We start from the raw sequence: 15,601 nt of genomic DNA, 5'->3' as shown, positions 1-15,601 counted from the left end.
ACTTCACTTGCTCCCACTGGACTAAGTCTGGCTCTGGCCCTGACATTTGAGGTCTCTACTGGGAAGATGGGAACAGCTGGAAGGGGGCGCTTACGTTGACAGCGACAATGTCATTCTCATAGGCCTCTCGCAACTTCTTCATGATCTCCACTTCGGCATTGGAGCAGGCCTCGATGCTGCCCTTCACCGTGATGGTCCGTTCAGGGTTATAAATGGTTAAATCCTGTAAACTAAGCAGTTATGAACAGGTGAAACTGCTGCCATCAAAGCAACAGAAAAGCAAGCTGCCTTCACCCTCCTGCTTAGAGCAGGGAACCTTCTCCTTGGAGCAGCCAGGAAGAACCCAGGGCTGCAGATTATCCCCCACTGGCCAGCCACTTCCACTGGCCATTGTGCAGGGGAGGGAGCATAGCCTGGATGTCCTGTTTCCACTCCAGACCTTCCCAACATGGCTCGTTTTACTGGCATCTATGTCTTCACCAGTGCCGGGCTGGGTGGAGCACCCCTGCCTGTGTCTGTGCACCTTTGGAGGAGTCCTATGCTCCACACACTCACCAGCGTGTACCCTGAGGGCTGCCCTCATCATCTCCCCTCCCGCAGCCAGAGAGCAAGGAACCCGGTTTTGGGCCATGCAGTAGCTCTCTGGGCTGAAGGTGGGTTGTTCTCCTCCGCCAGGATATCACAACTTACGGAGAGATGGTGATCTTGGTCCCTGTGTCTTGCTCAATTTTCTTCAGGTTTCGTCCCTCTTTGCCGATAAGTCTCCCAACCAGACTGTTGTGTGCTAAGATTTTCAAGGGAACCTCTTCGGCGCTAAAAGAAACAAAAGGCGTTTGGTGTTTTTTAAAGTTCCTTTTCCCCCGTTCTCCTCTCACCAGTATGTTCCAAACTGTGGAGTTCTCCTGACCAGGAACACATACAAAAAGAAAAGAAAAGCAAGACAAAAACATCACATGGACTTTTTTCATTGCAAAACCTGCACGTTTGTAGAGTCCTCTCCACACTTACAGGAAATCCAGACAAACAGCTCCTCCTGCAGCTAACCGTTTGGGGCAGGAGGGGAATCAAAAGAACCCTGATCTAGAAAGACTGATTGCAACTGGGGCTGGTCGAAAATGGGCTGGTATTTTTCCATGAAAAAATTCAAACCACACAAAAAACATTTTTCATTTGGTTCAAACTTCTTGAAGGGATTTTTAAATTTTTTCAATGAAACAAGATGAATTGCTACTATTTGTTTCAAATTACTGTTTGGGAAAAAGGAAATCGACCCAAATCTCCAGAACACAGGAAATGGACTCCCATTCCAGCAGGGAGAAGGGGAGAGAAGCAGAAAAGTGTTGAAAGCATGGGTCCTAAGGCATTATTGAAAGCTTACGGCTTTACACGTGGGCTGGCTTCCTTTACTGTCAGACCAGGCACGTTCTAGTACCAAACTGTACATCAGTTAGTTGTGCTGACTAAGCCTTTTAAACACACGAACATATTAAACCAAATCCCCATTCTTTGACATGGGCAACTATTACATTTTCTCTGCTGGACCTCTGGGGATTTATTCTTCAAACCAGCTCATTGCTCTCTGTCATTGTTTCTCCTGCCTGGTGCATGTGGTTGCAGGAATCCTCCTCCTGTGGAGTGTTCTGTGCGGAACACTTACGATTTAGTCTCGTCCGCTTCTTTCTGCATGATATCGAGGATCATGCGGCATGCTTCAGAGCACCCTTCGGGGCTGGCGTGGATGGTGATTGGCTTCTCAGCAGCGCCGGCATTCTCCTTCCGATGGATGTCTACCCTGCACCAAGAGAATCAGCACAGAGAAGCCCGAGATCAGGCTGACATCATAAGGAACTTCAATGATGCATCAAAGATAGTGCATCTATTTGTGTTACATTGTGTTTACACTGCTGTCTACAGACAGTACCTCTGAACCAGGAGTCACACTCACGCTGCTGAAACCAGCTCTGAACCAACCGTCCTGAACGGATCAGAATTCAGCAAGTGGCTGCACTGACAGTTGTGCAGAACCGTGGAAAACTCACCAGATGCACTCACCATTCAGGACAGGTTTGTTTCAAGGTTTGTTAAACTTTTTGCAGGAATCCGAGCCTAAGTTTTGAATGATTGATGGCCCAGGTTTGCGTGAACCCAGACTGATGTCTACTAAACATGGGGTTTCAAACAGTGTTGGCACTAAACCAGGTTCACATCAGATTTGACTTTAAGATTTGGGGTTCATTTGCAAGTGAAAATTAAAGAGAATGAGTGGGTGGGGGGAGCTGAGCCAACACAGATCAGCACAGAGCCGGTCCCTAAGATGCAGAGTAGAGTTTTTCCGGTTCCAGCAGGTGCCAGTACTGCTATACGTTCTTCTCCTCAGCTTCTTCGGGATCCACCAGAACACGGCAGGGCAACGGAGCTCTGCTGCGGCACCACAGGCCTGAGGGCAGGGAGAGGCGTCACAGCCGCTGCACAGCGCAAGTGGTATGTTAAAAACCAAAAGGGTAAAGTGAGTGTGTGAGTGTGTGTCTCTGCACGTGTGTGCGTGTGTTCGTCCCAGCTGGAGAGGATGACCCCGCTCTGTGTGCACGTGTGAGCGCTGTTCTCTTTGTTAGGAAATGTCTTGTATATTACAGAGGAATAGTCACACTTAGGCAGCATCACATAGGAAAAGAATTACACCAAGAGAGGGATTTGGCCTTCAGTTTTGGTACTCTTGGAGACAGCTGTGTCTTAATTAGGGCTTTCACCTTCCCACAGCTGATTGTGACATGACAGGAACAGACCAGGGGTCCATTTAGCCCAGCTAGCCTTCTCCAACAGCAGCTTGTACTGGATGCTTTTGAAGGAGACCAAATATTCCCCTAATGCACCTGGCCATATGTGCAACTCTTGTTCTCTCAGACCCTGGCTGGAGATCAGCTCACGCCAGCAGGCTGGACTATGGCTTCACTCCATAGCCTGCATTTTGGGGCTCCAGGAGGTGTACTGGGGAGGGCTGTGCTGCAGGGGGAGCCCGGGAAGCATTTGGGCTGCTAGCCAGGGTGCAGCATGCATTTCCCTCACTCCCCACATTGGCTCTGCTCTGCTGGTCGGTGCGTGGCTACAGACTGGTCCTCATGCTGCCCACTCTGGTGTGGCTGCTGCTGTTGAGAACACTAGCCTGGAGCAGCTCTTGTGCTCACTTGGCGTGCGGGAGAGCTGTGGCTGAGTCCTGCTCAGGGGGGCGGAATGGGGAAAGTGCCATGCTCCTTCTCCTCCGACATAGGGCTGATCACAATTCATGACAGCTGCTACAAGGCATTCGGTTACTCCGTGTAACCCAGGATGTTAGTCTCCCTCAAAACAGGTCTAATCCTGTTCAGGCTCTTGAGAAGATCAATAATTTAATGATAACCTGTGGGAGTCGCTGATGCAGGTAACCAGACAATTGTATGTCACATTAATGCTGAGTACCGTAATGGATCTGGTAGCAGCATCTTCTCTTATGACTGCCAGGCTGAAGCTACAAAGGTTAGCAATCCTCAGTGTGTTTCAGAGTGAGCTGAATACCAGCTGGGGTCAAGACATTTTTTTGCCCAAGTAGGTGTATTATCAGGATTTGAACATTTTCCTCTGACGCTGCTGTCAGAAGTAGGACACCTAGAGGAACTAAATGATTGTGGATCGGTTCTGGGATGATAATTTCCTTGTCCTGCTATGTCTTCATGTACAGGGTCAGGCGGCAGATGATGACTGATGAATTTTGGGTTAAACACAAATAGCTTTGGGCAGTAACAAACTGGAGAGGGAAAACTGTGAAGAAAATCAGAATGTTACATACATGTTCAGCATTAGGGAGGCAGATCTGAAAAACCCCACCAGCAGCAGACTCCTTCTTTAAACAACACAAGATTAGAGCAGGGGGAAAGAGTTAAAGTCGGACGCACAACCCGGACGCTGCAATCTACTAGCAATTCTCCCATTTCCAAGTAATGTACCCCTGACACAGAGCTCTCCTCTGAAGCCTCTACTTCTCATGTCAGGGATTTTAGAAAGTGCCCTAAAGGCATCGCTCAGGAGGGCCTTGCTCTCTAATCCTGGGATCAGCCTCATGCCACTTGGGATTTTCTTCCCAATTTGTGTGTTCCTTGCTAGAAAAATGGGCTGAGATGACCTGACTCTTGGCCTATCTATGTTGTGGGCCCTGCTCCTGTGCTGCGACGTGTGCCAGCATCGCACAGCAGTGACAGGGCTCAGTCTCTGAATGCGCACAGCCCGGCAAGAGCTGCCTCCTGATTCTGGCTGCCAGCAGCGCTCAGGCATCCAGCCATTACACATCTTTTCAGATACAACACACACTCTGATCAGGAGTAGGGGGCCCTGTTACTGATCTCATCCGAGAAGAGACTCTCCCTCCCATGAGCCAATGTGAATGGTTTGGGAACTGTGACCCCAGGCAGGAGATGATCTTGTGACCAGACACCAATTTAATTCAAACTAGGGTGTCTGGTCACTGGCCAGCACTGCATGCGGTGCTGAGCCAGCCTGCCCCAGAGGAGCTTGGGAATGCACGGTGTAGCACAGAGGCATGGTCCCTCCAATAGCAGCAGGGTGAATGCACGGGGCACCAGCTCCAAGAATTGGGCCACTTATTCCTGTGCCTAATTTCAGGGGAGGGATAGCTCAGTGGTTTGGGCATTGGCCTGCCAAACCCAGGGTTGTGAGTTTAATCCTTGAGAGGGCCATTTAGGGAACAGGTTTAAAAAATAAAAACAAAACTGTCTGGGGATTTGTCCTGCTTTGAGCAGGGGGTTGGACTAGATGATCTCCTGAGGTCCCTTCCAACTCTGATATTCTATGATTCTATGATCTATGACTCCCAGGTTGGACTGTTCTGGCCAAGGTACTGTGATAGCCAGCACTGCCGTGCTGTGTGCCCCCTGCTGCTGATTGCTACCATCCTAGACATCAGACTGAGACAAGGCAGCATTGCATTAACAGCACAGGCAATGACACATTCCCGGCATACAGGCGAGCGCGCTCAATCTGAGCTGGGCAGCTACAGGCCACCTGTGGAGTCCTGGGGAAGGAAACACAACCGTTCGCAGTACTTACTTGGACTGGGTTTGCTTAGTGAGGTTCTTTATGGTCAAGCCCTCCTTTCCTATGATCGCACCAACAAACTGCGTGGGGACCAGGATCCGCAGTGGGAAATCGAGCTGTTTGGGCTGTGAGGAGCCCCCCGGGGAGGGGCCCCGCTCCCTGGAGGCACGGCCCCCCCGGCGGGACCGCTGAGAGGGCGGAGGGGAGCTCACCTCTTCATCCGGGATGTAGGAAATCTTGAAGGAATAATTCTCAAACTGGTGGCCACTGAGCTTCTCAATTGCTCTGAAAGGTAGAGAAAAGAAGCCACTGATTAGGCCATGCACTAGCTGCGGGTGCCAGGCCTGAGGCGCCTTTGCCAGGAGGCGAGCCACTGACCCGACCAGGTGCAGAGACTGTCCCCGTCCCTGTGGACTGGGTAAATGGCCACACTGTCTGGGCATGGTCCAGGGTCTCTCCTAGGAGCATGGGCATCCCTAGAGCAGAGATCTCATGGCTCCCCAAGCCTGGGTCTTCGCCTCATCAGAGACATCCAAATGCCTCAGACAGTCACAATATGTCCAAAGGGTGTGTATAACCCACTGCCACTTGGCAGGGCTCTGTTCCCCTCAAAGGCGCGTCCTGCACCCCTGCTCTGCGCCCCTTAAAGGCATGTCCCCTGCGCAGCGCTCTATCCCCCAACCCCTGCTCCCTGCCCTGTGCCCCTCAAGGGCACGTCCCCCACCCCTGCTCCCCGTGGTGCTCTGTGCCCCTGGAACACTGCGGGGGTGATGAGCTTACCGCAGCCTCGGCTAACTGATGGCTGGTGTGATCCTATCGCAGCTGATGGAGCTGCACCGTGAAGGCATTAGTGCAACATTGACTCAGTAGCTCTCCCCAGCCCCTCCCAAGGCTGCCCAAGTCACACCCCAGACTAGAGAGACCGCTTCCCCTTCTCCACTCCTCAGCAAGGGAGCACGCCAGCTCCATCCCAGCCTGGCAGGAGACAACCAGGCCAGATGGAACTTGCACAAGTAGGGGTCCTGGCCAGTTCTCCCTCCCCGCAGCTCCAGGAGCGCCCTCCGCCCCAGCTCTGTAACCCCCAAACACCCCTGGAGACTCCCCAGGCAACAGCCACCTGCTAACAGCACTTTCCTAAGCCCACCATCGAGGGTGAAAGTAACTTAAAGGACTTACTGGTACGCTGGAATCCTTAGCAAGGGGCGGGGCCTCAACCAGAAGGGGGCGGAGCCTAACACCAGAAGAGGCGTGACCTTTAAATCCAGCAGCTGCAGTAGCAGTGGAGCCTCAGGCCCTTTAAATCGCTGCCTGAGCCCCTGGGTAGCAGAGGCGGCTTAAAGAGCTCAGGCTGATGATTTAAAGGGCTGCTGCTACCCTAGAGCTCAAGCAGGGATTTAAAGGGCCCAGGGCTCCGGCCACTGCCGGGAGCCCCGGGCCCTTTAAATCACAGACTGGGGGAAGCAGCGCCCTGCTGGTATGGTCAGCTGTGTACTGGCTCTTGCCGGTACGCCATACCGGACCATACCGGCTTACTTTCACCTCTGCCACCATCTGGCTAGCTGTGCTCCGCCGGCATGCGCCTTCCCTGTGAGCCCTGCCAGACAGCAGAGATGGGACACTGGGAGCCTAGCAGCAAATCAAGTGTCACCAGTGGCTGGAGCCACACTGAACACAACAGCCCTCAGCGTACATGGAGGGCACTGGGTTTAATCTTCCTTATATATCCTAAAGCCGGCATGGTCAGAGCAGCTGATCGGCTCTGCATTCCTGGCCCTCTGCACAGAGGGGCATAGCCTATGGGGCAGCTTCCAGGATAGGGGCTGCTCTACCTAACCAGCACAGGTGGGACTAGGAGCCATGGGGCTGGAAAGCTGCCCAAGCTCCACTTCGCACGTACGCTGTAAGGTGCTGTATAGAACAGTCCACATCCCAAATCGGACCGCCGCTTGGACCGCTCTCTGTGGCCAGCCCCCCCCCCGCGACAGCAGAGCGAGGCCAATGCTGAGCCCCCCTGAAAATCCAGTCAGCACCCGGCTCCTTGTGGGCTACCTGCAGTTCCTGCTCCTGGAGCTGGGGCAGGTTCTGTGACCAGCGGCACAGAAGTGGGAGAGCGCCGGGGCGGGGGTGTCTCAGACCAGCTGATGGGGACATGGGTCCCACGGATTTCTGGGCCAAAGAACTTTCTAGCCCACTCTGACCCACTGATAATAACTCTGGCAATTCCCCCAAGCCCAGGGGGGTTCCCAGCCAGTTATTGAACTCTGACCTGGGAACAGCTCACTCTTTAGTGCCAGAGAAAGCCAGGGGGGGATGGGGTTCTGGGTCCTCTTACAATAGCGAGGCCGTAGCAACCGCTCAGTGGGAAGCACTCGAGGATGCTTGTTGAAAGCAGATGACCAACAGAACCACCTTGGATTCGCAGAGCAACAGAAGGTGCTGGGGGCTCATCCAGAGCGATGCCAATGGTAATGGAGCAGGGAGCTGCTTACTGCCCCTACTGTGCAGTGAGAGCTTGCTACGGGGGAGGAGCTGAAGGATTCGCTCCGGGAATGTTAGGTAACGGACCAGCGGGAGCTGCGACAGAGCAGCTGGCCCCGGGGGAGTGCAAGCTGGATGGGAGATGTCTGACCCCCCTTCCAGATACTCCTTGTTCTTCAGGATACAGTGAGTTTCTGGGATCTCCAGCGTGTGATGGCTTCAGAGTCTCAGCTCATCAAGGGCCCAGCCATGCTCCCTTTCTCACAATGATCAGATCACAACACCACAGATTGTCCTGTGGGTTTCATGGAGTGGTGGGGAGGGGGCTGAATCAGGCCCTGGCCTGCAGTGACCACTTGTGTGTGACTGAACATGTGAGCCAACGTGATCTCACCAGCAGGGCTGGCTCCTGGCCAGGGCCAGCTGAACCATTCGCCCAGGGCAAGTGACAAACAACGCCAGCGCCGAGGGACTGGTCACAAAGCAACTGGGCATGCAGCCACTTGGTGGGCACAGTGCCCCATCCTGCACAGCACAGGGGGGAACCAGGAAGGGCCAGATTCTGCCTCCCTTTTGCATGCTGAGCAGTACTTTCCTGGAGAGGGGATGGAGGGAGTGAACCCATTGATTTCAGTGACCCCCCCACCCCCCACAGTACCTAGATATGCAGGGACATTTGGAACACTGCCACACCTCCTGCCGGGCTCCCTTCCAAACTGAGCCAATCAGGTGGCTTAGTTTGCTGCATATTTGGCCAAAGTACTGGCCCTACTGAAGCCAATGGGAGTTTTGTTATCGCCTTCGGCGGGGCCAGGATTTCACCCCTGGACAACACTGAACCTTTCGACTGAACCCAGGCAAGGGGCAGTGCTAGCTGCTCCACACCAGGAGCACTGGGATGGACTCAGGGCTTGTCCTCCACACACAGACACTTAGTGTGTGGCCAGCCAGGATGCCAGCCTGCTGCACATTAACTGACCATGTGTATCCTGCCAGCGTGCGCGAAAAGCTCTGCAGTGCACACGGCCATACGGGGCATCTGATACAGGGCCCAACAAAATCACATTCTCCGGTTCATTCAAATCGCCTTGGACTGTCAGCGGAAACAAAAACTAGCGAAAGGGTCCTAAAGAAGAATGGGGCTTAGCCAACAGCTTCACTAATGATCCAGAGAAAGGAGGAAACTCAGTTTATACTAAATTATGAGAACAGAAAATAAAACCAGGAGGCCTAGCAAGACAGGACGAACTGGCAGAGCAGTAAGAGCATGAACAGAATCTGGACAAATGCAATCTGAACATCTAGGTGAAATAATTTGGGAAAAATGAGGCTGAATTTCAAGGAAAATCTTCCTGAGAGCAAGTTCAGTAACCACTATGGGATCAGCAACACCCCCCTTGCGTGGCACATCCCAACCAGGCCTTCAGGACCTATGTCTTTCCCCTCCCCTGAGTCGAGGGGCAGGTCACTGCCAGCATGTCAGAACACTGGCTCAGTCGCAGGCAAACCCAGTATTTGTTACATGGAAATAAATGAGCCCCGCCCCAGCGAGATGGAGCGACAAAAGGTGAATGCAAGGAAAGGCACTGCCCGGAGGGAGGAAGAAAGAGAGAGGGTGAAAGGAAGGATGAAAGAGAACAAGAGCCACTTACACTTTTGCTTCTTCTTTTGTTGCATAAGTTACGTTGACAACAGCCGTTTCTGTGTCTGTGTTGACTAAGGGGAAAGCAACACACACTGGCATTAGCTCGTGGACGGAGAAGGTCTTTGTCACCTTTTCCTGGGTGACAGTTGCTAAGCCGGTCAGCTGTTCCTGGCCAGGGGTGGGTCTGATTGCTCTTTACAGTGAGAGGCTGGGAGGGAAGCCATTCCCCTGGGCCGGATGCCTGCGATGGTGGGCTTGGTTAATCTTTGCTCACTGGCTGATCTATGCCCCCTGTGGATACGAAGTTCAGGAGTAGCTGGGTGTGGGCCTCATTCTTGGAGCTGCACACTCTGCTCCTGCCATCTGAGGCCTATCCTGCGCACCAGCTGGGTCACAGCGGGGTGTGTGTCGCTCTGTCTGGCTGTGGGTGGAGGTGAATGAGTGCCCACTGTTAACTGTGATGAGAACTCCAAACTCATTTTCTTTGTGACCTGGTCAGCAGTTTTTAAACCATCGTCTCTAGGTGCTGCACCAGTGATTTAGTATCCCCAGCCTGTTACGCTGGTAAACAATTCTGCTCTTTGATGGGGCTGAAGAACAGCTGCGTCCAGGGGAGGATGAGCACTGATGCATGGTTAATGCAGGGCTCTGTCTACTGCTGAAGGCGAACAGAAGGGATCGCCTCTCTCCAGGAGTTCTTGGAGACATCTCTCTAGCCCAGCGTCACCCTATAGCCAGGATGTTTTATACAGACACTAAATTGCAAAGGGAAACTTTTCTATTTCCTACTGCGAGTGGGCCAGGCAGTCCAGCCCTTTGATCACTGCTGCCCAGGCTGGCAGGTGCTGGCTCTGTGCTGCGTGACACAGCTGAGGAGAGCTGAGCGTAGCTAAGTGAAGTGGCCCAGAGAACAAGGGGCAACAGAAAAACAAGATGCCCCTGGCTGGCGTCCTGTGGCATTATCAGGAGCCCAAGTGCCCCCCACGCTGGCTCTGAGCAGCCGGTGAATGACTGCTTGGGGCTCTCTCTCATGTGCCCAGGGGAAGATTCCCATTCTTGGTAGGGCAGGATTCCTAGCGGAGTGCAGTGATACTAGAGGGCCGTCCCTACCCTTTGGGAGAGAAGCGAAGCTCTTATCTGAACCAACAGCAGTTGCCGGGAGCTAGGAGGGGCCTCTCCTGGGCGCTGCCTGGCATGGACCTGCTGGGGCACTGGGGAGGGCGCTTGGCCAAGCTTCTCTGCTGTGTGGATGCCTGTGACTCTTCTCTTCATGTCCTGTGCTTTTTGGGGACCCAACCCTCTGCCCCCACACTGCATGAAACATCCCAGGGCTTTCTCCTGCCCTCTCCCCTGTCCGGGCGGGATGAGTCAGGAAGGTTGGTCTGTGCTAGGCTAGTTGCTGCCATCACCCTTTACCCTACGGTTTCACAGCCGCGTGGGAGCTGCACCCTGCAACAGCTGGAGAGATGGGAGTCTTGGGTTTTAATCCAGGCTAGGCCACTGATCTGCTGTGGGATTTCAGGCAAGTCACTTAGACGATCTGTGCCTCGGTTTCTCCACCTGAGCATCACACTTCCCTAATTCACAGAACTCTTGCAAGGGCTAACGGAGGCTCAATGGATCTCAGAGAAAAGGCAGTAGACAAAGGCCAAGCAGTGTTACTGTTATGCAGTTACAGCACCCCCGGTGGCAGGGGTGGGCAAACTTTTTGGCTAGAGGGCCGCATGTGGGAATAGAAATTGTATGGCAGGCCATGAATGCTCAGAAAATTGGGGTGAGGGCTCTGGTTGGGGGTGCGGGCTCTGGGATGGGGCCAGAAATGAGGCATTCGGGGTGCAGGAGGGGGCTCTGGGCTGGGGCAGGGGGTCAGGGTTGGGGTGCGGGAAGGGGTGCAGGCTCCGGCTGGGGGTGCAGGCTCTGGGGTGGGGCTGAGGAGTTTGGGGTGCAGAAGGGTGCGCCGGGCTGGGATGAGGGGTTCGGAGAGCAGGAGGGGGATCAAGGCTGGGGCAGAGGGTTGGGGTGTGGGGAGAGGCTCAGGGGTGCAGGCTCCGAGCAGCGCTTACCTCAAATGGCTCCCAGAAGCAGCGGCATGTCCCTTCTCTGGCTCCTATGCAGAGGTGCAGCCAGGCAGCTCTGCACGCTGCCCCATTCGCAGGCACCGCCTGTGCAGCTCCCATTGGAGCGTCGAAGGGGGACATTGGAGCACATAGGAGCCAAAGCGGGGCCATGCTGTGGCTTCCAGGAGCCATATGGAGCGGCCCCTGACCCTGCGCCCTGGCTGGAGTGTGGAGTGTGGCAAGCCCCAGATCCCACTCCCAAGCGGGAGCTTGCAGGCCGGCTTAAAAAGGCTAGTGGGCCATAGTTTGCCCACCCCTGCTTTAAAGGGTGGTTTATACTCAGAAGCTGATTCCCAAAGCTGCCCAGGGGACCTAGATGCCCCTGAGGGGTTTGAGATGCTCCGCCAGAGCGCCCAGTCCTGAAATCCTCTCTCAGGCAAAAATACCACTGACTTAATGGGGCCATTTATCCTGTGGCATGGATCTGATCCTGTTCTAGGCTCAGCTCAACAGGGACCCTGGGGGATTTCTCTTGCACTGATCTCTCAGGCACTGCCGAGAGCTCACACCCAACGCACCGCTGATGTCACAGAGAGGGGCTCCGGGACAGCTCTCGTAAATACCTTGCACTCTGAGTACAGAGTACGGAAAAGTCTCATTAAAGATCAGACATAAAAATACTGCTCCTGCCCACCGTGTGCAACTGCCCCAGGAACGGCCTAGCAGAAAACAAAGGCACCCTTTTAGTATGCTAACAGAGCTTTTGGGACATGCTCTAGGTAGCTGCTACGCCCTGCATCCCTGTGGTGCAGTCTTGCAAGATCATGTGTCCACACACGCGTGTGTGCACGTGTGTGCACACGTGTGTATTGCCTTGGAGAACACTTTGCAAATCTCCATTACTTGCTTGAGCACAATGGGGTGCAGCTCTGATGAGTGCAGGATTTTGTGGTGCCCCCAGGGCCAGATTCTGGCAGCCTCATGCAGGGGGAGTAGGCCTTTACCCTGCTAACAGACCCAGCAGGACTGCCAGAGAAATGAGGCACTCCTACTCAACAGCAGCTAGCGCTGATGGCAGGATCAGGCCCCAAGCCACGCATCACTTTATCAGATGAGCCCAAGTGTTATCAGCAAAAGCCGAACCGCTGCCTGGTCTCAGTGGGCCTGGGGCCTGCCCTGTGTGGGCAGCCCCGTGCCTGGCAATGTGGAAGCACGGAAAGAGGAGGTGGCCGGGTGAGGATAGGTTTGGGGATCTCCTGCCATTCCAGGTGCTGTCTAGATGGCTTCTGGATTCCAATGGCCTTTTACTGCCAACCCGCACTGCTCCCGAGTCAAAGGGCTGCAGGCCAGTCGGCTCCGGTCTGCACGACAGCCAGAATCCCAGATAATGGGACTCACGGCAGTGGCACTGAGCGGGCCCGTGTCCTGCAAGGCGGCATGCCACCATCCCAGCCCCGCCCTGACAGACAGCGTGGGCTTTTCTCCCCTCCTCACCTACAGGCCAGGTAGGAAGTAGCTTGGAAACCCACCTACTGGCAATACATCCGAGCTAGGAGCACTTTGTCACACTTTGGCCTGGTCCACAATGACCAGGCAAAACAGTATCATGTATCTGAAGAGATGGGTTGGGCAGGGACTGAGCATAGAGATTCCCAAGGAAGGGGGGGGAAGTCTCCTAAGCGGGGGGGGGAGGGGGACACGACGGACGATGCCACCTACCCATTTCTTACCTTGTTCCACATTCTCTACTGTCCCATACTGAGCTAAAAGTCCATCTAGCACCTGAAAGAGAAAGCATCAAGCAATGCAGGGTGAGTCAGCCTGGAAAGGCTCCCAGGGTTAAAGACCTAGTGATAGGGACCCTCCCCTGTGCGTCTGGCTGACCTGGGGAGCAGAGCAGAGTTCCGGCTCTACCTACACAAGACAAGTATCAGAGAGGTAGTCGTGTTAGTCTGTATCCACAAAAACAATAGTTCTCAGATTTTTGTACTGGTGACCCCTTTCACACAGCAAGCCTCTGAGTGCGACCCCCCCTTATACATTAAAAACACTTTTTTATATATTTAACACCACTATAAATGCTGGACGCAAAGCAGGGTTTGGGGTGGAGGCTGACAGCTCGCGACCCCCCAGGTAATAACCTTGTGACCCCGAGGGTCCCAACCCCAGTTTGAGAACCCCTGCACGAGAAGTCCAGTGGCACCTTAAAGACTCAGCCCTGGTCTACACACAGCCCCGGGGTCGAACTAGGGTACGCGAATTCAGCTACGTGAATAACGTAGCTGAATTCGAACTACCCTAGTTCGAATGACTTACCCGTCCAGACGCCGCGGAAGCGAACTCCGCGGCTCCAAGGTCGACTCCGCCAACTCCTCCTGCCGCGGTGGAGTACCGGAGTCGACCGCGGCGCTTCCGGAGTTCGAACTATCGCGTCTAGATCAGACGCGATAGTTCGAACTCCGAGAAGTCGAACTCGCCGCGTCGACCCGCGCGGTAAGTATAAACGTACCCTAACAGATTTATTTGGGCATAAACTTTTGTGGGTTAAAAAAAAACAACACTTCTTCAGATGCATGGAGACATGCACTAACGCTCCAGCCAGGATGGAGACATGCATCTGAAGAAGTGGGTTTTTTACTCACGAAAGCTTATGCCCAAATAAATGTGTTAGTCTTTAAGGTGCCACTGGACTCCTCGTTGTTTTTACACAAGACAAGTGACCGGTTGCTGACTGTGTCGTCTCAGCCCCTGTTGCCTGAGGTTCAACACGCCCAGCTGCAGGGCTGGATGGACCAAACCACTTTTTGATTCCCGGCAGAGCACGCCCTCAGGCACGTTCTTGGAGGGAGCACTGACAATGGCTGGGCCTGGCCTTCTGAGTAGGGAAAGACGTCCTTTTCCTAGTGTAAACAGGCACTGAAGCCCAAATGAACCTGCAGCTGAGTCTCTCAAGCACACTGTCCCTATGGCAGCTATTGCTGGCATCAGAATTGGACTCGGCCGCCTCCAGACCTACTGGGTCACCCCAGCGAACATCGCCACAGCAGGAACAGTGGGGAAATGCCACCTCCAAAGAAACCCTGGAAGAGCTGCAGGTACTTCCCCAAAGCCCATCACATCAGCTCCATGCTGGGTCTGGCTTTGGTCAGCTGATGGCAAGGAACCCAGGGCGCTCCCCAACATGAGCCACTCCCCAGCCTGGCACCTGGTGCCAGGCAGAAGCAGCAGGTGGATTATTTTCACAAGGCAGCTCCTCTCCCAGGACTGCGATACTGTAGCCACTTTGAGGAGATGGGACATCTTGAGCTATAGCCAAGCCACACCCACACCGTGCGGCTCAGGCTAGGAAACACAGTGTCACCGGAACAGCTTCTGCAAAGGCTGCTTTCTGCTTCCCTCCTCAAGCCACCGGGAAGATGCCACAGGACAAAGCTCAGACTGCGCTTGAAGCTCCTGCCCAGCCTCCAAGGTTTATTCAGATGCAATGACAGGGGGACTTTGTAGGAAGCGGGAATCTACTTACCTCCCACTGTAGGTGAGGGGGGATGTTCCGGATCTGAATCTTCCTGCTCCTGTAAAGAAACCAGCACAAATTAGCCCAGACACCACTCCAGTTCCTGGGCTGCCCAGCCAAGCAGCTATCCCAGTCGGGGGTGCACGTGGGATATACCATCTGAAACTCTAGCAACACACCTGGGGCAGGGCCGGCTTTAGGCCTATTCCACTAATTTCCCTGAATCGGGCCCCAAGCCTAAGAGGGCCCCGCGCCCAGTGAGAATCTCTTCCCTGGCTAGAGGCACCTTTTTAATTCTTACTCACCTGGCAGCGCTCCGGGTCTTCAGCGGCACTTCGGCGATGGGTCCTTCAGTGCCTCTGAAGACCTGGAGTGAGTGAAGGACCCGCCACCAAAGTGCTGCCAAAGACTTGGAGCACCGCCCGGTGAGTACAAGCCCGTGTTTTTTTACGTGTTTTTTTTTTTTTTAAGTCATCTCTGCCGGGGCCCCATCGAAACTGTTCGAATTGGGCCCCGCACCCCCTAAAGCCTGCCCTGACCTGGGGGACCACAGCACAAGTGAGGACAGTAATGGGCAGGGCTTGGGAGTGTGGCTGCTTACACTCAAGCTAGTTAACCCAGGTGCTCAGAGCCAGAGGCCAATCCCCCTCACTAACGCTCCAGCCAGGATGTACTGTGAGATGCGCCACCCCCATGATTCCCCTCACTTACTCATTTGTCTCACAATTAATGTGGAGGAAAAAATCCCAACCCTGCCCCTCCCCCGGCTGTGAAGCAGTAACTCCCGTCTGCTAAGGGAACAGGTATGATGGCATTTTACAGAGC

The 15,601-nt window shown here is 54.2% G+C and overlaps 1 protein-coding gene across 2 annotated transcripts in view; it reads right to left on the bottom strand.

The window, feature by feature from the left end:
- Positions 1 to 15,601, bottom strand: part of IGF2BP2 (insulin like growth factor 2 mRNA binding protein 2) — a 103,991-nt gene that overhangs the window by 27,235 nt on the left and 61,155 nt on the right. For both annotated transcript variants that reach the window (XM_045029762.1, XM_045029764.1), the window contains exons 3-9: positions 14,786 to 14,834; positions 12,993 to 13,044; positions 9,213 to 9,276; positions 5,095 to 5,367; positions 1,658 to 1,792; positions 691 to 813; positions 95 to 230 (exon numbers count right to left, since the gene is read on the bottom strand). In XM_045029762.1, coding sequence (XP_044885697.1) covers positions 95 to 230; positions 691 to 813; positions 1,658 to 1,792; positions 5,095 to 5,367; positions 9,213 to 9,276; positions 12,993 to 13,044; positions 14,786 to 14,834 — 832 coding nt within the window. The remainder of the gene's footprint in view (positions 1 to 94; positions 231 to 690; positions 814 to 1,657; positions 1,793 to 5,094; positions 5,368 to 9,212; positions 9,277 to 12,992; positions 13,045 to 14,785; positions 14,835 to 15,601) is intronic.

The sequence above is a fragment of the Mauremys mutica genome, chromosome 9 (assembly GCF_020497125.1).
Source record: "Mauremys mutica isolate MM-2020 ecotype Southern chromosome 9, ASM2049712v1, whole genome shotgun sequence".
NCBI lineage: Eukaryota > Metazoa > Chordata > Testudines > Geoemydidae > Mauremys > Mauremys mutica.
Note: the sequence above shows the minus strand (reverse complement) of the source record. Positions and strands in the feature narration are given on the sequence as shown.